Genomic DNA, 25,732 nt, shown 5'->3' with positions numbered 1-25,732 from the left:
CCCCCCCCCCCCCCGCCCCCCTTTCAGATGAAGAAATGGAGACAAAGCAAAGAGTGGTTAAGTAACTTGCTCAGGGTCAGGCAGCTCTTAAGTGGTAAAGCTTGTATTCAAACCTGTGTAAGTTAATGGGGCAAGTTAGGAAACTGAGAATTTAAGTGTTTATATACTTAGAGGTGAAATTTATACTTTGAATTAATGTTGCCTGAGTCTTAAATTCTTTTACAGATTGCCATTTCAGCCATTCAGACAGAAACACTTTTAATAGAAAGGGCTTTTTGATGATATTTAAGACTTCATTTATCTTAGGTGGATGGTTGTATCTAAACTGGCAGCATCTGTTATATTTTTAATGCATTTAGATTTTTAATGGATGTTTCTCCTTTTTTAATCCTAATTTGTGGACTATGGTGTCATCTGTGTGAATTGTGTTCATAGGATTTTTAACTTTTCATTTTCTGTGTGTTAATAGGATAGTGTATAAATAAAAAAGGTTAATGATTGAGTAAGTTTGAAAGTATTTAGTTAAAAAGGTTTGTATGCTTCAGGACTTCTGAAAGTCTCTAATATACTGATGTACATTATATATATCATAATTTTCCCAGGACTATTTGACCTCTGTCTTTTTTTCTTAGATGTCTTACATGTGGCTATTTTTCCTTAGGATGTGCTTTAGAAGATATAATTTAGGATTGTTTTCTTGCTAGTGATTAATTTACTTGCAAAATGTTTTTCTACCAGGATTCAGAGGAGAAAAGAAAAATGGCCTGAAAGTCTTTTTTGCCTCATGTAATTTTGAATATTTTCAGTATAAAAAGTTTCCAGTATTTAAGCGGGGTTGTTTTGTAACTTTGCAAGTTAGTTGTTTAGATCACAGAAAGCTTTTCCATAGAGACAGTTTTACATATTATTTGAGATTGTCGGTCCAGCGTACAAAAACATAGTTCATTTACTGTGTATATAACATGATTGACTGGATGAATTATGGATTAAGTAGACCTTTGTGGACTAATCTGGGAACCAAATAACAAGGACTGGCAAGTTTCCTAGAAAAAAATCAGCAATGTGTTCAGAACTCTTCTGTCTTTCACGATACGTTCAGTAGAAAAAGAAAATCCTCTATTTTCCCTACTGCAGGGAAAGCAAGTCTTTTGCCACAATGATTGTTTACAGAGAAGTGGTTGTTAATTATTAAATCAGGGATTTTGTGTGTGTGATTTAGTTTTCATAAAAATACTTTAAGTTGACTTGTATAAACATCCATAAACCAGAATGTTTCAACAAAGATTTCCAAATAAAATTGTAGTAAGCTTCCATCCTCATTGAGGTATAGGTACATAAAAATTAAGTCACTTGTTTTTATGTTCAATAGAGACAATATGGTTTAGATAATTCTGGAGGATACAAACAACAGCAACTACGGAATATGGAGATAGAAGTAAATAGGGGAAGAATGCATCCATCTGAATTTCACAGAAGAAAAGCTGAGATGATGGAATCACTAGCTATTGGTATTGATGATGGAAAAACAAAAACTTCTGGTCAGTACTTAAGCATCAAAATCATAGTTTTAATATTGCATACACCACTGAAGTAATAATCAGAATCATTTGAATTTTGCTTAATTTTCATAATTCATGGTTTGTATGGTTTTAGGTGAGACTGTGTTCAAATTTTTTTAAATGTGTTTTGAAACATCTGAATTTTTTTACAGCAAATAATTCACTTAAAAATAATTTACTTTTATATTGTGTTAATTTACTTGACATTTGAGAATGAACCTTTAAAAAAAGTTTTTATTGCTTACCACACTTAAGTGCTTACCATGTTCTAGGCTAGTGCTGTCTAAAGCAATATGATGTGCGCCACATATATGAACTTAAATTTCTCAGAGCCACATTTAAAAAAGTACAAAGGAACAGGTGAATTTTTTTTTTTTTTTTAAATAGGCTTGTGTTAGATGGTTTTGACCAATGATAAGCTAGTGTAAGTGTTCTGAGCATGTTTAAGGTAGGCTAGGCTAAGCTATGATTGTTAGAGTAGGTGTGTTAAATGCATTTTTGACTTAATAGTATTTTCTTTTTCCTTTTTTTTTTAATTGAAACATTGATTATACATATTTGTAGGGTACAGAGTTGAATTTAAATTTCAGTACATGTATACAAAGGTTTGATGGTCAAATCAGGGCAATTAGCATATTCATCATTGCGAAACTTATTTACTTCTTTGTGATGAGAACATTCAGTGTCCTCTCTTCTAGCCATTTGATCAAATGCAGTAAGTTATTTTTAATTATAGATGCCTAGCTCAACTGTACACTAACAGAATTTATTTTTCATGTGTAGCTGTTTTGTGTCCATTAAGCAACACTTCTCCCCTCCCTCTTCCCTTTTCCCTTCAGTAACCACAGTTCTGCTCTTTCCTTCTGAAAGTTCAACTTATTATTACTATTATTGTTTGCTTATTTATTTATTTTGGCTCCCACTTATGAGTGAGAACATGCAATATTTCTCTTTTCTGAGCCTGGGCTATAAATATATTATGTCCTTTTTATAAGCTGCCTTGAAATTTAGAAGTGATTTAGTGGCAAACACTTTTATTTTTTGTTAATTGTGCAAATGTTAGTTGAAGCAACTGTCATTTAAAGAGTTTCCATTTATACACTGCAACCTTGTTATAATTTAAATAATAGAATATAATTTAACAAAAGATAGATTCACCTTGGAAAATTCCTAAAGAGATTTAGGTGCTAAGGAACAAAAGGTATTTTATTGTAGGGAAATTTTCCCTTAAAGATGTTATATAATGTGATTGATAAGACAGTGTTACCCAGACACACCTGTCTTATAAGTAATAAGTATTCCAAACTATACAAGAATGTATATTACTTTCTTTTTCATTTTTCTGGGGGGTTCCCACCCCTATTCTTAAAGGGCTGTTTCAAATCTTGATCTCTTCATCAAAGCTGATGATAGGAAAGTCCACATTTCTCTTAACCTCTGAATTTCTAGCATACCCATTCCATGCCACAGTATTTAGTACTCAGTTATATGCCATTTTGATTGTTCCTCTTTGATGTAAGTCGTATCTTTCAAGTTCTTTGGAAATGGTTATAATGACCTATATTTCTATATTTCATGGTGCTAGGCCAGCTACAACTATTGGTTCATTTGATTGTTTTGATTTATTAACCTTTTATCTACCTTCTTAAGACAAAAAACCATTTTCCTATAGGATACCCTTCATTCAATAAAAACCATTTAGTGATTATCATTTTGGTGCCACATGTTATGAGAAAGTATGAGCTATACAGATAAAACATCCCTGATTATAAGCTTCACAAAGTCTGTACAGTAAGTAAAGTATACACAAAGAACTGTGGTAGTCTGCTCTGGCAGAATGTGACTAGTACTCAGGCGGCACAAGAAATAAATGCAATGAGTGTTCAGAAAAAGAAAGTCACAAAAATGGTCAGAATCAGAAGAAGGGTCTATGAAAACTATAGTATTTGATCCTTAAAGGATCTGTAGGATTTTGAAACATGAGGAGAGTGTACTAAGAGGAGGAAAGGGACAGAGTCAGATGTCCCTTGTCCTTACACCTTGTTTATCTATATTATAGTGCTTGTTTATAGACTGGGTCGATATGATTTCAAGGGATATTGTCATATTCATCTTTTTATCCTTAGTATAGTGCTAGGTATATAACAAGTGCTTAGCAAATACTGAAATTGAATTAAAACTCTATGGGCAAAATTGTGTTTAATGTGTTAAGTTAGGTCACAGCCAAAATTATGACAAGAAGAACAGTATGAAATAAAGGTGAATTTGAGGATAACTTGCTGTGGACTTCATATACCATAGGTTAAAACTGTTCTATGGGTGATAGGGAGCTCCTGATGTTTTTTGACTGGGAGGAAATTAATTAGGACTGAGTGATCTTCAGCAGTGTATATAATAAAATGGAGAGACAAGAAGAACACTGATTCAACTATCGTACTTTTATGTGCAGGGCCTGAAGATACAGAGACAAAAGATGCAACAGTTTCAACTGAGTGTAATAAGTAATATGCCAGTGTTAGGAAACTTGGATTGTAGTAACAAGCAAGGACACGAACTAAGGTTAAAAGGGTAAGAAGGTAAAGAAGATGGAATTGACAGGATTTATACTGAGCTTAAGGGGTTGACATTAGAAATGTATGAGATAACCATTTAAAGGTGATAATAAATCCTTCTAAATCTCCTAAATCTCTTTTCTACTTTAGGAATTATTGAAGCACTTCATAGGTATTATCAGAATGCTGCCATGGATGTGCGCCGTGTGTGGCTTTCTACAGTGGTGGATCACTTTCATTCATCTTTAGGCGACAAAGGTTGGGGTTGTGGTTACAGAAATTTCCAAATGCTACTTTCATCATTATTACAAAATGATGCTTATGATGATTGCTTGAAAGGTATGTGAAATACAGTACTCTAAACTTGTCTCCTAATGAAATATATATGATATGAAATGAATTAATTTATAGCAGGCAAAATTAATAGGTTTAACAGAAGTATTTTTTGTATATTTACATAAGAAATCTGAATTCTGGTCGAAGGAAGAGAAAATGATATAATAGACGATGTCAAGAATAACTGTCTTAAAAACTGTTTGAGGTTTCTTTATATATGATATACTGTTAAATGTTCAGTACTTTAGTAACTGTCATATAACACGATTGCTTATATAATTTTAGGTATGTCAGTTCCTTGCATTCCAAAAATTCAATCTATGATTGAAGATGCATGGAAGGAAGGTTTTGATCCTCAGGGGGCTTCTCAACTTAATAATAGATTACAGGGAACAAAGGCCTGGATTGGAGCATGTGAAGTATATACACTCCTGACCTCCCTAAGGGTAAAGTATGTACCTAAAACCCAAGTTAATGTTATCTAGGAGCTTTTTTTGTTTTTTTAATTTTTATTTTATCAAAGCGATAGTTAAAAAATAAAATTAAGTAGCACTGAAAGTCTTATAATGAAAACCAACAACTTATTCGCTATCTCATGCACTTGTCTACTCTCAAGTCCTGTTTCTCAGAGGCAACTGTCACTTGCATTGTTTTTTAATAAGATGCTTTCATAGTTATTTCTTGGTTTATCAGTTTTTAGACATTGTCTATTGTATTTTTTTATACCTTCCTCCTGCTTACCCTCATTCCTTCTAATGTGATTAAATCTCAGTTTTTATTAAAATATGAGTTGACATCATTACAATTGTGTAAATATTGTTTCCCTTCATAGGGAAGTAATGGCTAGATAAAATTAACTCTAAGAATTTTTTGTATTTGATAACTCCATTGATGAACATATTTTTAAAATATTATCTTAATAGTTTGTCAATTTTTTATAGGTGCCATATTGTTGATTTTCACAAGTCAACTGGTCCTTTGGGTACACACCCTCACTTATTTGAATGGATATTGAACTATTACTCCTCAGAGAGGGAAGGGAGTCCAAAGGTAGTGTGTACATCTAAACCTCCTCTCTACCTTCAGCATCAAGGTTAGTATAACTCATAGATAACAGTGTCATTTATAAGACAACAAAACTGTCTGTTGCTTTAGGACAGGTTAAGATTCTGATAATGGGAAGAAGGGAGTGCTATTGTGACATTAGGTGTGTGATTTTCAGAGCTACTCTGTCATTACAGGACGTTCTTGGGTAGTGAAGGATGATATCCTTGGCATCTTCAGGGCCTTCTGCACTTGCTGTTTTCTTTGTCTAGTTCACTGTCCCTTAATTGTCATCCCTTACCTTCTTTCAGATCTTTATTTAAATGAGGCCTTCTCTGGCCTCACCTTATTTAAAAGTGCAACTTGTTATCCCAGTCTCCCACCCTGCCATTTCCTTCCCTTATCTACCTTATTTATAGAGTATCTCTTCCCAGTAGAATATAAGCTGCATGAAGGCAGGCACATTTGTCCTGTTTGCTGCTGTATACCTTACCGCCTGGAATAGTGCCTGGCACGTAGATACTTGATAAATTTGTTGAGTGGATGATTTGGATTGATAGGAATAAAGAGAAATAAATGTTAGGAATTTCATTATTTAGGAATACAGACTATAAAAGATTAAGCCCTCCTCCATTGATATTCTAGAAGATATAATTTTACTTTTGTTTACCTTTTGGAACCATGAGAGTTTTTGTTCTAGGATATGTAAATTTCAAATTTTTTCATTTGAGATAATTTCAAAAAGAGGGATCAAGGGATTAGAAAAGGAAAAGTAAAATATATGGCAGAGTAGAACAGAATTTTTTTTAAAAAGCCTTTAGAAAACTAAAATTCAACAAAAGAAAACTGAAGGTTAGGAAGTAGAACTAAACTCTTGTGTTTTAGAGAGCTCAGATACATAACGAGGGGTCTTTTAAAAGTTCATGGAAAGATTCGTAGTATATTTTAATTCCATTTTCCACGAACATTTTGAAGTACCCTCATACATATTGGAAAGACTGACTATCTTTTAAACACACACTATAGAGAGAGAGAACATATATAGTAATATCTGTGTATATGTATAGTTATAGATATGACATATATATACCTGTTATTTGATCTTTTGATAGGTCATAGTCGAACAGTTGTTGGAATTGAAGAGAGAAAAAACCGAACACTGTGTTTACTAATATTTGATCCTGGATGTCCTTCTCGAGAAATGCAGAAACTGTTAAAGCAAGACATAGAGGCTAGCAGTCTTAAGCAACTTCGGAAATCTGTGGGAAATTTAAAACATAAGCAATACCAGGTAGTGGCAGTAGAGGGTACTCTTTCTCCAGAAGAGAAAGTTGTAAGTATCTAAATATTATGTGACACCTGAATGGGTTGAACTTAAAGTTGAAAATTCTTAGTTAAAATCATTGTTACCCCTTTGTATTTCCTAACACATCATTCTATTTCATTAGGATGGCAAAGACATTTTCTGATGTCATTTAATTTCTAGAATGGGCATCTTTAAATTTGAAATGGAATGTAAAGACTTGTAATTACTTTACTCAGAGCTTCATAAAAATGTTTAATATTATAATATTTAATATAATTTTTAATGTAAGATGAGTTACAAATAATGACCTAATTTGATCTAGAGACCTAACTTATATTGGTCTTATAAGTGTTGTTTATTAAAATGTGATTCTTATGATTCCTGAAGCTCTGTTTTATGCACCTGAGCTTATTGGGTATACACAGTTCTAGAATTTCACTTCATTAGAGTTGCCTCTTATCTTTATCCTTTGTGGTTAAATGATGAGTGATATATTACAGAAAAATTTTTAGGAATTGAAAAACCTCCACTTGGTATTGCCTGAAGCTATGTGATAGCACATCATCTAGAAAATGCACAGGCCCCAGAATCTTAAAGAAATGATTTCCCCTATTTGAGTACTTCATACTATTTTATTTCTCTCTAAAGAGAAAAGAGACAGAGGCCTAGCAAAGAAGAATTATGGAGAATAACAGGATCATGGAGGAAAAGACTAAAATTGTTTGAAATGAGAGAGAGCCAGGCTGATCTTTTCATCCTCTTGACTTGGGATATAAAGACAAGGATTGTTTAAGAGCTTCTTCAGTTTAATTATGATACATTAAAAGATTTTATTGCAATGACTTAAATACCAAAATTGCACTCATTTTTTTTCACCCCATTATTAATTTGGCCAGATAAAGTTAGGGCTTCATTTTAATTATTTTAAAATACCAAGATGCACACTCACCAAAATGCAGATAACATTTGAGAACATAACGAAAACTTCTAAAGGAAAATTACAACCTCAAACTTATGAAATTAGGAATAAAAATTTTTAAAGCCAAGCCATAAAGAAATTAAAGAAGATTCTTTCTACTTCATTCCATTTTATCTTTGTCTGTTATCTTCTTTGATGTTCATTATTATCTTGAAAAAAATTCTAGGCTTTATTTTTTATACTAGCATGATAACTAATACATTCTAATTAATTGGCTTCTACTTTACAACTAATAGTTTTTTTAAATTCCTTTTCAAGGCCAGGAGACAAGCTTCTGAAGTCTTTACAGCTGAGAAGATTCCTTGAAGAATTAAGCACTTCAGTGATTATGGAATTACACTGTTTTTCAAATTCAGATACTGAACTCCTTAATACAACTTATGAATCTATGAATTCTCTAAGAACTCAACATATAATTTAATTTCTAAAATGCCTGTATTAATTAAATTATACCTGTAGTACTTAATTGTTTAGTAATTATTTCAATAAAATATCTTGTTTGCATTGTAGGTTTTTTTCTTATCCATGTTTCAGAAACCAGTTTTGTATTATGGCCAGAAGATAATAATATGCATTTGTTCTTTACTTGCATTAGGTACTCAGTTATTTTACATGTATTGGTCATGGAAAAATTCCAGACTTCCTATAGCCCGTGCTGCCTAGAACCCTTCCCTCACAGCACTCTACCCGGTGGCTTTTAGAACTGCTTCCTGACCTACTCAAGTCTGGATTAAATGCACCTTCTAAGTGCTTAACGGCAATGTTACTCAAAGTAGTGATCTGCAAATTGCCAGTCTGTGACAAAATAAGTACAGAAAAATTAAGAATTCCTGTGACATTTTATTTTACAAAAATAAGAGCAGTGAATTGGAACTATTATTTTTTTAATTGGTCCTTTGCCATAGAATTTGAGAAGCGTTGTTCTATGGTACCCTGTAATACACGTATCACAAAACTTGCTAAATTGTAATCTGTTCTAATTTTTTATTTAACTTTCTATATTACCCCCTTCAATGAAAGGCTCTATTATTTCAGGAGCAGTGCCTAGTTTTTATTCGTAGCCTCAGGTTTCTGGTACATATAAGACTTAAAAATAATTTTTTAGTCAATGAAAATAATGTTTTAGAAAAGCAGTGGTAGAAAATTTAAGTCTTAAGTTTCTTGATATCCCAGCTAACCATCTCTGTGCAAATCATTTTTCCCCAATCAGTTCAAATCAATTTCTGTAGGAGGGAGAAGACATCAGATTGAGAAAGTTTTGAGAAGTAGCAAAAGGGTTAAAAATTTGAATGTTTCTATAGTCTTTGAGCAGGTGATGGAATTATGAACATACTTTCTGATGGAAAAATATGAATATATACACATATACAGTATTTGTACACAATGTCACAGGCCCAAAAGTAGGCAGTTACAAAGGCTTAAGAATACATGCTCTACTTCAGTGATTATCAGTATTTTTGTTGTTGTAATCCTTGACACTTAAAAAATATTGAAGTTTCCAAGAAGCTTTTGTGGGTTATGTCTTTCAGTTGTTTATCATATTAGAAATTAAACCTAAGGGGCCGGCCCGGTGGCGCACTCGGTAGAGTGTGGCGCTTGGGAGCGCAGTGGCGCTCCCGCCGAGGGTTCGGATCCCATATAGAGACCGGTCCGCTCACTGGTTGAGCACACTGCGGGCGCGACACTGAGGGTTGCGATCCCATTGCCGGTCGCAGTACGGGCACGACACTGAGGGTTGCGATCCCGTTACCAGTCACGAAAAAAGACAAAAAGGAAAAAAAGAAATTAAACCTAAGATCTTTTAAAGACAAGAATACACAAGCACATATCCATTATTCTTAGCCATCAGGACACTGATGTGATTGCATGTCATTTAGCCTCCAGAAAATCCATTGAGCATCTTTCTATAAACATTAATAGTTCTACATATGAAATTCCATATTTGATATTTTCAAAGAATGGCATTTTGCACATGAATAATTTCATATTTGTATATGAGGGTACTTTTAAAAGTTCATGGGATGTTTGTATTTTAACTTTTTCCATGAACTTTTTGAAGTACCCAAGTGTGTGTGTGTGTGTACACATAGCTATATATGAAATCAGTCTGACATAAGGGATGCGTATGTATCAGTGCCACATAAGATCAGGCTAATTGTATTCTTAGTCATAATCATCTTCCTCATCCTCATCTTCAGTTTCTTCATTATCTTCAGATGCAAGTACAGCTGCTGCTTGTGCAGCCCTGAAAGCCTGCTCCTCTTCCACACTAGGGTCGTTCATTTCTGTAATTTCTGGTCCACTGGGGTATTCTTGATAAACTGGTGGTGGAACTGGGGGTGTATAGTTGTCTACACTATACTTATGACCCCAGCCTATGTAGAGATTTTCAAACTTTCTATAAGTAAAAAAAACAAGATCATTACTTAATTTTTTCAGTAAGATAAATTGACCATTCTGTAATAATAAAGTGCATAGAGTATCATGTTCCCATAATTTTTAAAAACAATATTTAAAATGGTACAGGTAGAATATCCCTCAATGATTCTTCTACCACAGGGAATTATTTTGTCCCAAATCGCTCAAGCTGGTTAAAACCATGGGGCCAGATCCTGTCAAAATGTACCCTATACCTAGACCACAAAAAAAAGACTTTGGTCATTCAATTATTTTCGGGGGGAAAAAAAGGTACCACCTTTCACAAACAGATTTAAAAAGTTGCTAACCCAGCAAACGACCAGGTGAGGAGTTGGGTTTGTTATTTTCTTCAAGCCTGATCATGGGTAATCACAAAGGCTTTACCTGGCAGGCCTCACCAGGGAAAATTGCCCCCCCTCCACACCAGACTTTGTGCATAACCAATGTATTGCTGTCTGTAAGGGGAGTTGTGATCAAGGACACTGGCCCTCTGGTTTCTCATACTCTGCATATTTGTATTCCCAGCCCATGTGCTTTCATCCCAGGTCTATCTGAGGCCTTCAGGAGAGGCCTTCTGGCACCTCCCTTCCCCCTTATGACTGTATTCAGTATTTTTCTTCCTTCTAGCCCTCCCATCCTCCCCCTGGTCCATAGAACTGCAGGAGCCTTTTGTTCAGGGCCTCTCTTATCAGTGAGATGACCCCACAACCCCACATCTATGACACCCACATTTGTGCTGATCCACCGGACCTTGCACTGGTGAGCCATTCCATGGGGGGAAATGGAACAGTGAAAGTCAAAGTTTTCTCTTGCTTATACTATCATTGTAAATAATTAAAGGCTGAACTCTGATTTTTGGCTTGTTACTTTAACAGTTACCCTGACCCCTCACAGCTCAGCTCTTGTTTCAGCTCAACTGAGTTTCTGACACTGGGTTATTAGGAAAGAAATAGAAGCAAAGACAAATGGAAGTGTGTGTTCTATGTGAGGAATAAAGGATTTTTAGTATTCTCTTGACGCTAATTCTCTTGAAAGTGATAGCCTAAGTAAAGCATGGTTTTAGCTATCTTTTATCAAGATGTCCAAAAAAATGATCTGAGACAAACTAATTTAAACGCTACTTAGAATTACCTCCATTAATCTACTAAGTGAATGAATAAGTCAATTACCCAAATAAACATAGCAAAAAACCATATTTAATCTTAATTAATAGAATAATTAAAAGGGCAGAAGTGTGAATTACTCTAATGTCCTGAATTTCATACTTTACTGTATAATACAGATGAGATTTTATGCCACACAAACCTAAAATAGCAAAGATGAGTTAAAATAATAGTAGCTTAACATTCCAGTGATAATTTATAATTTCTGGAGCTTAGAAAATCACAGTAATGGCTTTGTAAGTGATGAGATACTTACTTGCCATTGGAAAAGGCATATGCTCCTGGCCAAAGGTTGGATCGAAGGACTGCAATAGCATGCTGAGGAATGAGATTGGAGGAGAGCCGTGCTGTCCAAGGAGGTATATTCTGAATCTCTAGAACCCAAAAAGAAATTCAAATTCATAACATCTTAAACACACACATTTGATATAGAAAGAAAGGTGAAAGCATTAGCAGCTTAACGTAAAATCAGGAGGGCATTTTATCAACATTTGGAACAATGAAATTTGAAATATATATCTTCATTTTTGCAACACAGACAAGAAGTTATATTAAGGCTTATGTGGTAGAGGAAGCAATATTTGATGACTAATGAAAGGTCAAATTGTTATGAGAGAGATCAAGGGTTATGAACACAAATACTCCAAGGCTGAGTAGGAAGAAACAAGAATATAGCAACAAGAGTACACTTAACAACAAAACAAAAACAAAAACAAAAAACAGTACCACACAACATAACTGTCAGCATTTCCAGTAAGAGCTGTAGCCAACTTATGTTTCATCCCCGTGTCATTCCTTCCGCCTCTGTCAGGGAACATTGGTATGGCCAGCTGCATTCTCTACTCCCTCCTATCCCACAACACAGGAAGGGGCAAAGGGTTGGAACTTTGGCTCTAGCCCACTTTTTAGAGGTTTCCAACTCTTATATATTTGCCATACAATGCACATAGTATATTATCCAGTTTATGTGTCTGTGTGTGATATAGTTATATAAAATTACCTAAATCTTCAGAGATTGGTGTCAAAAGAGGCGGCCCCACTTCCTGTTCTATGTAGTCAGGCCCTTCTCCTTTTTCTTCCTCTTTTTCTTCATCTTCTTCCTCTTCTTCTTCCTCATTTTTTTGTATGGGGTTGAACCAATTACAGCGACCCTGAGAAGGAATGTTGCAAGATTTAGTAGTCTAATGAGGACCTTAAAATCTCAGAATATTTATTTGGATTGAACCAACTATCAAGATGAAGTTTCACTGTGTAGGAATTTGGTCAATTATTCATTCACTCATTCAACATATATTTACCAAGTGCAATTTCAATCTAGGCCATTAAAAGCAAAAACGGTACTACTTATTTCAACAATTTGCCAACTTTTTGAAGTTACAAACCTTGAAGGTTCAGTTATATTTTTAAATTAGCAGAACCTTAGTAAAAATGGTAATAATGCATTTTTCTGGTGTGTGATAAATAATTTACATGAAAGGTAAAGCTATGATGATGATGATGATCAACAACAAAATTTAAAAAGTGGTAATTTAATGTTAGGTATCAAAATGTGGGGTGTATAAGTTCTCATTAATTAATTTTCACATAGAGATACCTACCAGTATCTCTTGTCTAGATTAAAGTGTGCTCAAGATTTTCTACCTGCAGTATAGCAGGTACAGCAGAGTGAGGCCGTATTGCAGAGCAGTTAAGAGGATGGGCTCTGGGTCCATTCTGCATAGCCTCACATCTGACTGTCACTTATTAGCAATATTCCCTTTGTCACGTTTCCTAAACTCTCTGCCTCTACTTTCTCATCTGTAAAATAATAATAATAATATTCTTTCATAGAGTTGTTGTGAGGAATATATGTATACACACACACACACACACACACACACACACACACACACACACGCAGTGCTATTAACAGCACCTGGCACAATAGATGCTCTATAGCGCTGTTTGCTTGCTTTTTGCTTTCATTTTCATTTTTTATTGTTCTTAGCATACACGCTCCATGTATTATAGAGATCTAATAAAAGAATCATTTCCAAAATTAAGACACTCATCTATATTTAACATATAAAAATAGAGTAATTTCAAAACACGCATAAATCTAAATCCATATATCACCTGTCAAATACTCCAAAGAAGTACTTATTTTATTTTCCATTTGAAAATAAAAATCTGTTTGAAGATCCCTGGGACCCTGGCAATTATATAGTGCTCTGTTTTTACTTTGTTCCTTAACGATCTCTTTCTCCATTTAGAGTCTGAAGATCTTCGTTTTGTGTGTGTCTGTGCATTGTAGGGACTATTTGATAAATGTTTGCTGATTGGCAGATAGATTGAAAATTGCAAAGCCCCTACCTGAGGGAGAATGTGCTGTACGTGATGAACCCAATTGGATAGGGATTCCACTAGATCGATCACTTGGATGCCTTCAAAATCGGGGTTTTCCTCAAAGCTATCTCGCCCGCCTTCTACCTCTTCCTCCTCCTCTCCTTCCTCTTCGCCAAACTGATAGAATCCTAGAGGACTGACGTGGGTCCCTGCTGAAATTCGGGCAATTTGTGCTCGTAAGTAATTGCTCTCATTTCCTGGGAAAGGTGGGTAGCTTATGATGGGAGCATCCAATCTCCCCGTGAAAAATTTCTTGATTTTTCTTGAAATAACAATTTGTGCAGGCGTAACTGATGGTAACTTTATCCATGGTCTTCCTGGTTCACTGCAAACAAAATAGACATATTTGTTGGCCCCTGTTCTACTTTCTTCTTTTGGTATAGCCGGTGGGGCCTTGTAGAAGGACTTTGGTGATTCATCTTCCTCGTCTTCGTCAGCTTCACTTTCTCTGTTGTCCCTCTCTTCAGCTACATCTTCCTCTTCCCCCTCCTCTTCGTCTTCCCCCTCACGGAATTCCACTTCAGCTACAATATAATTCATTTCCAGACCCAAGATCTTGCCCCAGAAACGGCACCTTTGGATTGCGTGGGTGTCAGTAAGCTGCTTGAGGGCAAGAAATATGCGGTAAGTCTCATCTGTGCCCAAACCAACTCCAGCTTGTTCAAAATAAAAAGCTGACTCCATTATATTTGGAAGAGGGATTTCTGCCTGGGAAAGCAAATGTTGTGGTTAAAATTGATCCATAAGAGAGAGCTTGCCCCACCTCCCTTTTTAAACACATCTTGATATTAGCTCTACTTTCTCTGTCCACCAGTTATTTGACATTTCTTTCAAGATTATATCAAACTATGATAATTCCTGAATTTCATTTCTTCTCTCATGACTTATAAATGTAGTTTCTACCATTGTGTCTTATACTCAATAATATAAGTTACTTTATGTGTTTATCTTAGGCAGAGAGAATTTAATAACTACTGTTAATAATAAAAATTCAACATCTCTCTTTTATAAATATATTTAAGTGACTCCCTTTCTATCCTAAAATAAGATGTAGTATAACTTAGGTCTGCACATATTTAGAAAAAAAATATGGTTTTATATATACATGTTTATATTACTCTATATTAAAAAAATAAATATTTACTAAATAAAATACTTCTTCTAATCTTGGTAGACAAATTGTTGAAAATATTTAAAGAAAAAGTTGGTGACGGGGGAAAGCTATAATTAGAGAATCAAATCTAGTGCATGCATCACAGAAATTTTAGCTTCTTTCATATGAGGTTTTTTCTTTATTGCACTAATCAGATGGCTTTGGAGTTAGGTCTGAAGTAGAATCCTAGCTCAATCACTTACTAGTTGTGTGACTTTGAGCAAGTGAGTAAATTTTCCAAGCCTCAGAGATAATCACATTGCAACAACCTGAAGGGTAAAGGTAATATATAGAAAGATAATATATAGAAAGGGTCTGGCATATACTAGGTACTTAATAAATAGTAACAATTATTATATTGGTTTGACAACAGGCTACAAGACAAAATGGAATACCTAACTGCTATTGGGAATTGTGTCCCATTGACGTTAGTATTCATAATATTAAGACAGAATAAGAGGAGTTTGCCTTAAAAGAGAAAGCAAATTACATTAGAAATACTTCTAAATTATCTAGTAAATTAAAGGGGGAAAGACACAACTCGATTTAAAACCTAGCTTTTAATCATCTGACATCCATTCATTATTTAGCAAATATTCAGTAAGAAACAACAATACACCTGGATCTGTACCAGGCACGTTAGAGAATATAAAATATGATGAAACCATTTTCTCTAATATCAAGAAGCTTACCCTATAAATACACAACAAACAGCTAGGGCTTGTAAAATACAGTATGAAAAAAACAAAAAAACCCTGGACAAGGAAAAAAGTTTCATGAAATGAGGTTGATTGGAAGAGATTTAAGAAAAATAAGATGCAAATATTATTTAGAAAGCAATAAAAGGCAGTTGGTATGAATTTAAAACCATACCCCACTCATCTCAAATGAAAGTCTAAGATTTGACTATTAAAATTCATAGCAGTGACTTACTATTTCATCTTCCAGTTCTGGGTCAGCTCCTTCCAAATGTCCCTGGAGAAAAAGAGCCTTTTGCTTCTCTGCTATTTCATATGTTGGAAGCATCTCATTCTCATTTCGGAGTGTATCTAATTTTTTGATAAAATATGCCATCTTTACATCTTCACTAATATTTTCGATAATGTCAACAGCATTTTCAGGACGCTCATCTAATATCTTGGTCAGCATATTAGAAAGATGATCGTATCTACACAGGGAAAATTCCAGATAATATCAAGAGCATTTGAAGAATCATTTCACGCAGACTCAATTAGTTGGTTTTTACGGAACTTCAACAACTTGAAGCCTCCAGAGATTGTCAGTGGATAAACACTTCAGGTAATTTCTATGCCACAATGAACCTATCCTAGAACTTTTCTTAGGCAATGCCTCAGATATGATATGGATGTTTAAGTTGTTAAAGAAAAACATATTATAGCAAGATACATGTTCCACATCAGGTACATTTTCACATTTTATTTCTGAACCTGAAATCTCTTGGTTATATATTTAGAAGTGATTAACATCATTTTTCACTCTTTTACCTTAACTTCTTTTCCATCCTCTTTCTCGCCTTCCCAAATTCAATTTGATTTCTAAATCCTATTGACTCTGTCTTTAAGATCTGTTCTCTTCCTTTCTATTCTGTTTTTTTTAAAACCAATTATCTACTTCAGTGTTTTTTAGACCTAAAAGAAATACATTCATGTTGCAAACTCCACCAACACGCAACTAAAAGTGTCATCAGATATTACTCACCTTTATTAAAATATGAGGCACTCTAATATTTTGCTCTATTCTATTAAAAAACTTGCCTTTTAATTTCACAACTGAATTAGTGCTGCCTCTACCTTCTCATTAATTTATTACATTCGTTACATTCTGTACATAACTGTTAGTGTGTGCTTTTTCAAATACCATGTATGCAATGTGGGTTTATGGTTTAAGAGGCCAAAATGTCTATCAAAATGCTCTCATGTTGAAAAGAAACTCCTCTGTTCAATGTGGAAACCTGCATAAATTGCCTCTGATGGAAATGCATTGTATGGCTTCAATGTCATTTCTAATTTTTAGTTCAATTAGACCTTCTCCCTCAGCAAAGTAAATCTAATAAAAATCACTTTCATACATTTGTTAAGTCCTACCTGGGTGCCTTTGCTCATTATGCCATCTATATATGCCATATATATATATGCCATATATATAATTTCTCTCAAAAAATAATATAAAACTCCCTTTATCCTCAAGAACTTACCACTCTAGTCATTCCCCAAAACCATTCTTCCTCAGTTTAGGTGGCCCTTTATGAGAACACTGATATGCTGCTATGAAATTTTGTACTTTGTATTTCTTATTCAGCAACTGCACTAGGTTCTTCCATGGTCAGAATTAGCATTTTATTTTTTGTATATCTCCTCCCTTATTGTAGTAAAACAAAATAAATAGATGCTCAATAATTGCCTATTTTCTATTAATTGACCTGACCTATTTAAAAAATTTTTTTCTTTAATGTCTACATTTATCTTGTGGACCTTAGGAACGCCAGAGAAAAATGTGTAGAATATATGGGCAGTCAAGGTGAAGGGCAGTTAAAAATATTATGCTTGAAGAATATATCATTCTTTCCCCAAATATTGCTCTTCTCATAAATAACAGAAATGTTTTGACTAGGAGTTTCTTTAAAACTTCATCAAGCTTCCTTAATATACATTCAGTGTTGAAACTTATGGAGAAGCCACCAGACTAAAAATATTGTTATCTACCAGGCAATAGCTGGGTTTGTAACTGGAGTGTTTGATTTTTTGCTCCAATAGGGGTCGTGCATGACATCAGATCAGGGAGTCGAAGTCCAAATTTTCACTTTACTTTTCACTTTTTAATATAATGTCTACCTTGTGCTTTATTCATAGTTCTTCGGTCCGGATAGTATATAAATGTCCACACCTGGAAATGGCTTTATGTCCAATTATGAAATATGGTCATATGATTTTAATTCATAATTATAGTTTTTTTCAGTTAGGGAGGATTAATAATTTGTTTTAATAGAATGGAAGAAAGGAAGAAGCAATTCTTTTCTGTAGGCTTTTTGTTCCATGATAAAATACCATTATCAGACCCTGTATTTTAGTCAAAGATTGTTTTAATTGCCATGAAAAATAGCTTTTATGGCTGTCAGATTAGATCTTCATATAAGATTTGGAGTTAAAGTCATCTTTTACTGAGCAGTTTTTAACTGCAGGCTCTAAAGTGCTCAGAGTATAACAGTGAATATTAAGGAACATAACAATTTATTATCTCAGAGATGGCATTTGGAAGTAGAATTAAATTTGTGTTTGTCTTTTAACCCAGGGCATTATGACAAGAAGTTTATATCAGAAATTCAAGAAGAATCTACTACTAAATAGCCAATCACATTCTTAAGTAAACTGTAGTTTAAAATAATAACTTATAAATAATATTTTAAATGGTCCAATCTTGGACTTAGTGAAAGATTTCTCACTTCAAATATTAATTGGGTTTTTTTATTCATTAGACATTAAAATTATATCTCATATTTCTTAAAGTCTAGAAATAGCTGCAAACATTTGTCACATTTTATATTCAATATGCACTCAACTAATATTTACTGATAAATCAGGAGGCACCTCAGCAGATTATAAAGAGAACTGAACTAGATTCATAAGGTATAGATTGTAGTCCCTGTGCTGCTATTCATTCGTTCATTCATTCGTATTAAATAATACTTGATAGCATTGTGCTAGGCACTAATTAGATAGTGCAGTACAAAACCCACATTGTCCCTGCTTTCCAGGGCCCTGCAATCTAGTGGGAGAATCAAACATTAAAATATAAATCTATGAATATATACAAAATTATAAATGGCATTAATTGCTCTAAAGAAAAAGAACAGGCTGTTATATTAGTGCTATATGGAAGCTGCGTTCTGAAGAATGAGGAGCCAGCCGGGCAAGACCTAGGGAAGAAGCATTCTGGGCAAAGGGAACTGACAGGCCATGTGGCTGGAGCACAGTGATGGAGGGAGAGGTAAGAGGCAGTGAATGCTGTGAGCCAGTGGAATCTTGAGAAAATTAGTTTCTCCATGACTCAGACCCCTCATTTAAAAAACAAGTGGATTGTATTAGATGTTTTCTAAAGTCCCTTCTAGCCCTAAAATTCTGTTGAATTTATGATTATATAACTCTGGAAGCAAGAATCTCTAGAAATCTATACCTAGTCATGAGTTCTGAAATCAAAGTTATAATGGGATGGCCAGAACATTACCTCGATCATTGTTCATCACATTTCAGGAGTGACCTGGAAAACATGTCATGTGTTCTGTGTGGCCTGCATAATGACCAGTTCTCCCAGTTTTTTCAGGACTGAGAGGTTTCTTAGAATGCAGAACTTTCAGGACTTGACTCAGGACAGTCCCAGGCAAATTTGGATGGTTTGCCACCCTAGCACTGGCCTGAGTGGGAACTCTAAACCAAGCCATGCAAGCACTAGAATGCCTAAGTTAGAGACATGAGCTCCCTACCACCAGTAGACAATTATTTTTTACAAGTATCCTGGAGAGATACTTGGACTTCACTATCTCTGAGGTCTCTTTCAAGCCCTAGGGTCTTAAAAAGCAGCTTGAAGAATCCCAACCAGTGAGTGGCCAAAGAATTAAGTCACTAACTCTTTCACTAATACAATTCTGTCAAATGTATTTCCACTTGCCCACAGAAACTCACTCACACACAGAGATACTCCCACCCCCTCTTGCTTTGCCTGACTTTTCTCTTTTTATTCTCTCCAACACTTACAGATTTAAGCCTGACTTGCTGCTGGTCTTCAGCAGGTAAGCCTTAGCGTTCTGAATGGCAATCTCAAGCATGCTGGGCTCGGCTTCAGAGGACCCCAGCTCGGGCTGATCTAGATCAGAGTTACTGTTTGAGTCTTCCTCCTGAAAAATGTCAAATCTCAGCTCTTTTTGTTTAGAGCTGTTATATCTCGCATCCCTTGGCCCATACGAGTGAGGTTTGGGTTGGTGAGACTGTTGAAGGGTTTTTCCCTCTGATTGGCTTGTGTGATGAGGAGTTGATTCTCTTTTATCAGATGATAGTTCCAAAGGATCAGAATGAGGCGTCCCAGCTTCAGGAATCACACTAGGGGTCTTGTCTGACTGCGATGGGGCCACAAGGTCCTGTCTAGCCAGAGACAGGGGAGAAGGAATAGAAGAGGACTCCTGAGGAGCAGAAGGGGAAGGTGATGCTCCCAGTCCCGTGAGGTCACCCAGAGATGTGCTGGCTCTAGACCGGGGGCTCCGAGGAGGACTGTTCCTGGGCTGGGCTCCAGTTTCCGGCCCCTGCTCCACCTCCAAGGGCTCGGATGACTCAGGCTCAGCATATGGGGGAGAAACTGCTGTCGTTCCTTCCCCTCGCGGCCGTGTTTCCTCCGGTTCTTGGCTTTCTTTTTCTTGCTTCAGGGAGGTCGAGTCTTCCATGGAAGGAATCAGGGGGGGAAAAATTGTGGATAAAGGGGACGAGAAGATATGGAAGAAAGCAACACGGAGCTGTCGCTTTGCTGAGGTCTCCTAAGCGATTTCTGAGTCTTTCTTGCCTTGCGAGTTGCAGCGTCCTATCTCCATAGCAACCCCGGGTAGGGCTCCTCCAAGAAAAACAATGCACACGTGGTGCCAAGATCCCAGGAAGGAGGCTAAGACAGAGGAAAAGCCTAGGTTTGTGATTGGGTAGAGCCCCTGCCCCTCTTTCTAGTGCAGCCAATCCGACCTGGACTCTTTTGTTTGGAAACCCGAGAGCTAGTTCCTGCGACTTGAGCACGAGGTAGGAGGAATGGCGAGTCCGCTCAGGAGGACTTGAAAGGGTCAGATAGATTGATCCAAGTTGTACTGTGAGTAGGGAGACGTGCATGGAGGGACAGTGTAATGTGTGTGTGTGTGTGTGTGTGTGTGTGACAGAGAGAGAGAGAGAGAGAGAGAGAGAGAGAGGAGAGAAGGAAAGAGAGAGGAGAGAAGGAAAGAGGGAGAGATAATGGGTATCTTGGAGGTGCAGGTGACAAAGGGATCCAGTGTGCAGACAAGGAGAATCCAAGATTCATAGTGTACATAGAAGTTGTCTCATCAGCGCCAGTCAACCAACTCCGCAGACTTTTGGAGAAGAAATAAAATCCTGAGTTTTGCTTATATGGAATCTTCCCAGTGAGTAGGCAGAATATTATCTTCAAGAAGGCAATGCAGAAATTTACCCTATATAAGTAGACAGTTCATGGGCTATTTTCTAATAACTGAAATTTAAACTAACACTAAACTATATTGGCATACTATAATCTTTATTTGATTATATAAATGTGAATCCATACTTCTACAATGATTTAAGATCAGGATTATGACAATTAATTTAGAGTATGCAGTCCCAACATGAAGAAGGTATAAAGGACTGTACCATATCTGTCCTTGACTATAAACCATAAATCAATGAAGTCTTTAATGTTAATTTGTTCTGTATTTCTCTGTCTTTTTTTTTTAAAACCAACTAATACTTGATATTTAACACATTTCACTGGTATGAATTCCATTTAGCAAGATGTCGTTCATACATTCCAACTTTATGGGAGAACATAATACTCTCTCTTCCCAGTTTGGTGAGGGAATCACAGAACCCTTCAATAATTTGATAAAAGCTGTGGATCTTTACCCTTCCCAAAATACACACGTGTGCACACACACAAAATGTTGCATATAATTTCTGCTTGTATAGGGACTCCATAAAGTTAGACCCCTGGGATTTAGAACACTTGGAATTCTAAAAACAAGACAAAAGGTTAAGATAAACTAGTACTACGAGTGTAAGTTGGATTTTTTTGGTAACTGGTACGAGGATTAAGGAGTTGGCATTTTTTCCCCCTTCATGGTTCTTTTCTCTTCTTTCTTGCAGCTAGAAAGATATGATGTAGGCTTTTTTTCTTGGAAAGACAAGCCACAGCAGGTGGTAGGGCCAGGGGAAAGGAAGCATGAAGGAACAGACTTAGAGCTTGCTCATCTCTCCACTTTCCGAGAGAAGAGCAACCAAAAGGAACAACCTAAGAAAATGTCCATTATTATTCCTGCTTCATTTTAAGCCCAAATCTCTATCTAGACTTCCAATCTAGTCATCCTAAAGTTGTTTCTCATTGTTCTTAGGATAAAGACCAAAGTTTTTAGCCTACTTACCCTCCCAGCTTCATCTTAAGCCACTCTCCTTAATGCAGGCCTCATAAGATGAGTTGAAAAGTGTTCCCTTCTCTTCTATTTTCTGGAATACATTGTATAGCATTGGCGTCATTTCTTTAAATGTTTAGTAAAATTTATCGTGAAATTTTATAGGTTTGGAGATTTCTACTTCAGGAGTTTTTTAACTACAAATGTAATTTCTTTATTAGTTATGGGGACAGTACAGATGGTCTCTTTCATCTTGGATGCATATTGGTAGTTTAAGTTGCAATTTTAAAGGATTTTTTGCTTTTCATCTAAGTTGTTGAATTTATGTATGTTGAGTTCTTTGTAGTTAGTATTCCCTTCTCATACTTTCAATATGTGTGGAATCTTAGTGATAACTCCTCTTTCACTTCTGATATTGATCATTTGTCTTTTTTTTTTCTTTGTCAATCTTATTGAAAGTTTGTCAATTTCACTGAATATTTTTTTAAAACTAGCTTTGGGTTCTATTTATTTTCTCTATCATTTTTGTTTTCAATTTCATTTATTTCTTTTCTTAATTATTTCTTTTCTTCTGCCTACTGTGGGTTTATTTTTGCTCTTCTGCTAGTGTCTTGTGGTGGAAGCTTGGATTATTGATTTGAGATTTCTTTTCTAAAATAAGCATTTAGTGTTTTATATATTTCTTTTAAGTACTTGCTTAGCTGTATTTCACAGATTTTTCTAGGTCTGTTTCCTTTTTATTAAGTTTGATACATATTTTTAAATTTCCCTTGAGACTTTCTCTTAGACTGATAAACTATAAGTGTGATGATTAATTTTGAAGTGTTTGGAAATTTTTAAAATTATTTTTGAGATTAATTTATATCTAATTCCATTACTGTCAGAGAACATACTTTTTGTGATGTTAGGTCAAGGTTAAATTTCTTATTTTGGATTTACTTTCAGCTTCTTAAATCCGTATGGTTACATTTTTAACCAAATTTGAGAAATTTTCAGACATTATTTCTTCAATTTTTTTTTTCCATTTCACATTCATTCTCTTGTTTCTGCTGCTCCAATGACACAAATGTTACATCTTTTGTTATTGTCTCACATTTTCCTGAGTTGAGTTTTTTGTTTTGTTTTATTTTGGGGGGTTTTTTTTGGTGTATTTTTTTTCTTATGTTGTTAGGTTAGATAACTTCTATTAACCTGTCCTCTAGATAGTTGGTTATTTCTTCTGTCATTCCCATTCTGCTTTTGAAGCCATCTAGTGAGTTTATTTTAGTTATTACATTTTTCAGTTTTAAAATTTCCATTTTTTTCTATTCATATCTTTTATTTCTTTGTTGAGACTTTCTGTTTTTCTATTTGTTTCAGGGTTGTTTGTAATAACTTCTTGGATTATTTTTATGTTGACTGCTTTAAAATTCTTGTCAGAGAATTCCAGCATCTGTGCATTCTTGGTGTTGGCATCTGTTGTCTTTTTTCATTCAAGTTGAGGATTTCTTGTTCTTGGTATGACAGGTAATTTTGGGTTGTATCCTAGATATTTTGAGACTCTGGTTCATACATAAATCTATTTTGGTAGGCAGTCAGTTTTCTGAGATACAGTTTCAAAACATGTGCAATAAAATTCTGGTCTGCCTCTCTATGTGCTACCAAAAGGTCAATTTGAAATATGAGCAGTATTCTTGTAGTAACTCAGTTCTCACAGCTTTTGTTGTGTTCATTCTTATTGGTTTTATGCATGGGCCATTTGGGATTCTGCTTAGGAATTTATACACAGATTTAAAGGATCCCCCCTCCCCCTTTTAGCCCTCTCTCCATACCTCTTACCCCATTCTGTATTTGGGAGTGTGCCACCTGTTTGCCATTGTTCACTTAATTCAGTGGGAATATTTGACAAAGATCCACTTTACTCTCTGCATTGCCTGGGGGAAGAAAATCAGGGGCACTGCCTCTGCCCCTGTTAATTCAGGGTGGGGATGATTGACAGGACTCTACCTCACAGTCTCTGCAAATGCAAGGCTCAGTGGGGAGGGGATGGGATGCCACCTCAGCTTGTGCTCATGTAGGGCAGGGATGGTTAAACAAGCTGTAACTCACTGACTCTGCAGTACCCAGTGTGAAGGAGGCAGAATGTAGTGTTTTTCTTGGTGTTTGCCTGTAATAGAGTGAAAAAGGATTCCATTCTGCAGGGCCTATTTCCAGTCTTTTTTCTAGGGAGAACAGACCTTTCTTAGGGCTTTTGAAAGTCTGTGCCCATTGGAATTTCTGTGTGTGGACTACTCTAGTGCCCAGGCTTGAATATATAGGAGGGTAAAAAACCCAGACAACTGACCACTGTGTCATTCTTAGAGTCCTGTGATCTGTGGCTAGTCTTTCTTCTTTTCACCACCTTTCAGAACATTCTGATAGCTACTCTTTGCATTTTATTCAGGGTTTTTAGTTGTAATTAATGGTAGCATTAGGGTGAAAAGTACTTACTTTATTTTTCAGTGACAAGGAGCTAAAATCTTCAAGGAATAAGAGGACTGAGGCAGGAGTTGGTGCACAACTGTAGTAATAAAAATGGATAATGGGTAATAGGGTAGGTGACATAAAACTCAAGCCTGGGTGTTTTTGCAGAGGAAGGGGAGCTAATTGTCTGAAAGAAGCAACAGGAAGGAAGGAGGACAAACCCCACTCTGAGAGAGAAAACATTCACTACTTGTTAGGGAGTTGCAAAGGGAAGCATTGTCTTCAAAGGGAAGAGACAAGTTTGTTATAGCAAGAAGGTAAAGGACGGGTTCCTAGAAAAGGTTGAGGTTACAGACTATTTGATTGATAATTGACCATGAATTTCAAAGGGCACAAGAGATGGGGAAGGGTAGAATACTCAGCAAGGATAAAGTCCAGAACTTGGTGGGGGAGGAGAGGAGCAGGGATTATTTAGAATCCCAGGTCTCTTGTGGTGACCAGCATGGATGACATCAAGCATATAGGGGGATTAGTCCTAAAGACTCCAAGGCAGAGGAGAGTGCGTCTGCTGTGAGAGTTGAGGAGAAGGAATGTGGGAGTCCTTGCAGGATCACATAGCATTCGGGAGCTCCCACTGGGGTCTTATTAATGGGTGCTTCTTTGCCTGGAGAAGGTGGTTATTCTAAGATGTGGGGAAATGCCATCTTGACCTCAGCTGGCAGAAGATTGGTTTTATCTGATTGTGCTTGCCCTAATTTGAGGGGGACCTGCTGACAGTGGTCTCAATTAAAATACACAACTTTAAATACTTTTATTTTAACACATAAGAATAGAAGCAATGAGCTAAGCACTTTACTCAAGAAGCTAGAAAATGGAAAAGGAGAAAAGCATTAACAAAGATAAAAACTGAAGCTAATATTCTGAAAATAGATGAACATTGGTGTTGCTTTGCGTTGCTTCGCCCCCCCACAGATTTGTCACCCCACTTCCCCTGGGTGACAGAGATGCAAAGGATTACTCAAAGCCCATCGCTTCTGAGCAATGAGAGGCCCCGAAGTGGTGAATCTCCTGGAACCCTCAAGAAAGAGGCATCCCTTCCTTGGGAAATTAATGCCGAATTGGGGTTCTCTTCAGTCAGTTTTCTGAGATACAGTTTCAAAACATGTGCAATAAAATTCTGGTCTGCCTCTCTATGTGCTACCAAAAGGTCAATTTGAAATATGAGCAGTATAC

General features: G+C 35.8%; 2 protein-coding genes across 3 annotated transcripts in view; one reads left to right on the top strand and one right to left on the bottom strand.

Annotated features, from left to right (window-relative positions):
- ZUFSP (zinc finger with UFM1-specific peptidase domain) overlaps nt 1-8,285 on the top strand; it is a 17,285-nt gene extending 9,000 nt beyond the window's left edge. The window contains exons 5-10 of the mRNA XM_008567747.1: nt 1,370-1,538; nt 4,262-4,450; nt 4,733-4,898; nt 5,389-5,540; nt 6,604-6,824; nt 8,035-8,285. Of these exons, the coding sequence (XP_008565969.1) occupies nt 1,370-1,538; nt 4,262-4,450; nt 4,733-4,898; nt 5,389-5,540; nt 6,604-6,824; nt 8,035-8,082 (945 nt within the window). The 3' untranslated portion in view covers nt 8,083-8,285. The remainder of the gene's footprint in view (nt 1-1,369; nt 1,539-4,261; nt 4,451-4,732; nt 4,899-5,388; nt 5,541-6,603; nt 6,825-8,034) is intronic.
- Nucleotides 8,286-9,851: 1,566 nt separating this feature from the next.
- Nucleotides 9,852-20,481, bottom strand: RSPH4A (radial spoke head 4 homolog A (Chlamydomonas)). Of its 2 annotated transcripts, XM_008567745.1 has the most exons (6): nt 19,665-20,481; nt 15,829-16,063; nt 13,710-14,450; nt 12,358-12,508; nt 11,614-11,731; nt 9,852-10,174 (listed from the first exon to the last, which is right to left on the bottom strand). In XM_008567745.1, exons 1-6 carry the CDS (start codon nt 20,342-20,344, stop codon nt 9,940-9,942), a joined length of 2,160 nt encoding a protein of 719 aa, XP_008565967.1. In that variant the 5' UTR covers nt 20,345-20,481; the 3' UTR covers nt 9,852-9,939. The 2 variants fall into 2 exon arrangements, with proteins under 2 accessions (XP_008565967.1, XP_008565968.1); XM_008567746.1 differs by lacking the exon at nt 12,358-12,508 and having other exon boundaries at nt 10,062-10,174.
- Between the last annotated feature and the right edge of the window lie 5,251 nt (nt 20,482-25,732).

The sequence above is a fragment of the Galeopterus variegatus genome, unplaced genomic scaffold (genome assembly GCF_000696425.1).
Source record: "Galeopterus variegatus unplaced genomic scaffold, G_variegatus-3.0.2 Scaffold342, whole genome shotgun sequence".
In the NCBI taxonomy this organism is placed as follows: domain Eukaryota; kingdom Metazoa; phylum Chordata; class Mammalia; order Dermoptera; family Cynocephalidae; genus Galeopterus; species Galeopterus variegatus.
Note: the sequence above shows the minus strand (reverse complement) of the source record. Positions and strands in the feature narration are given on the sequence as shown.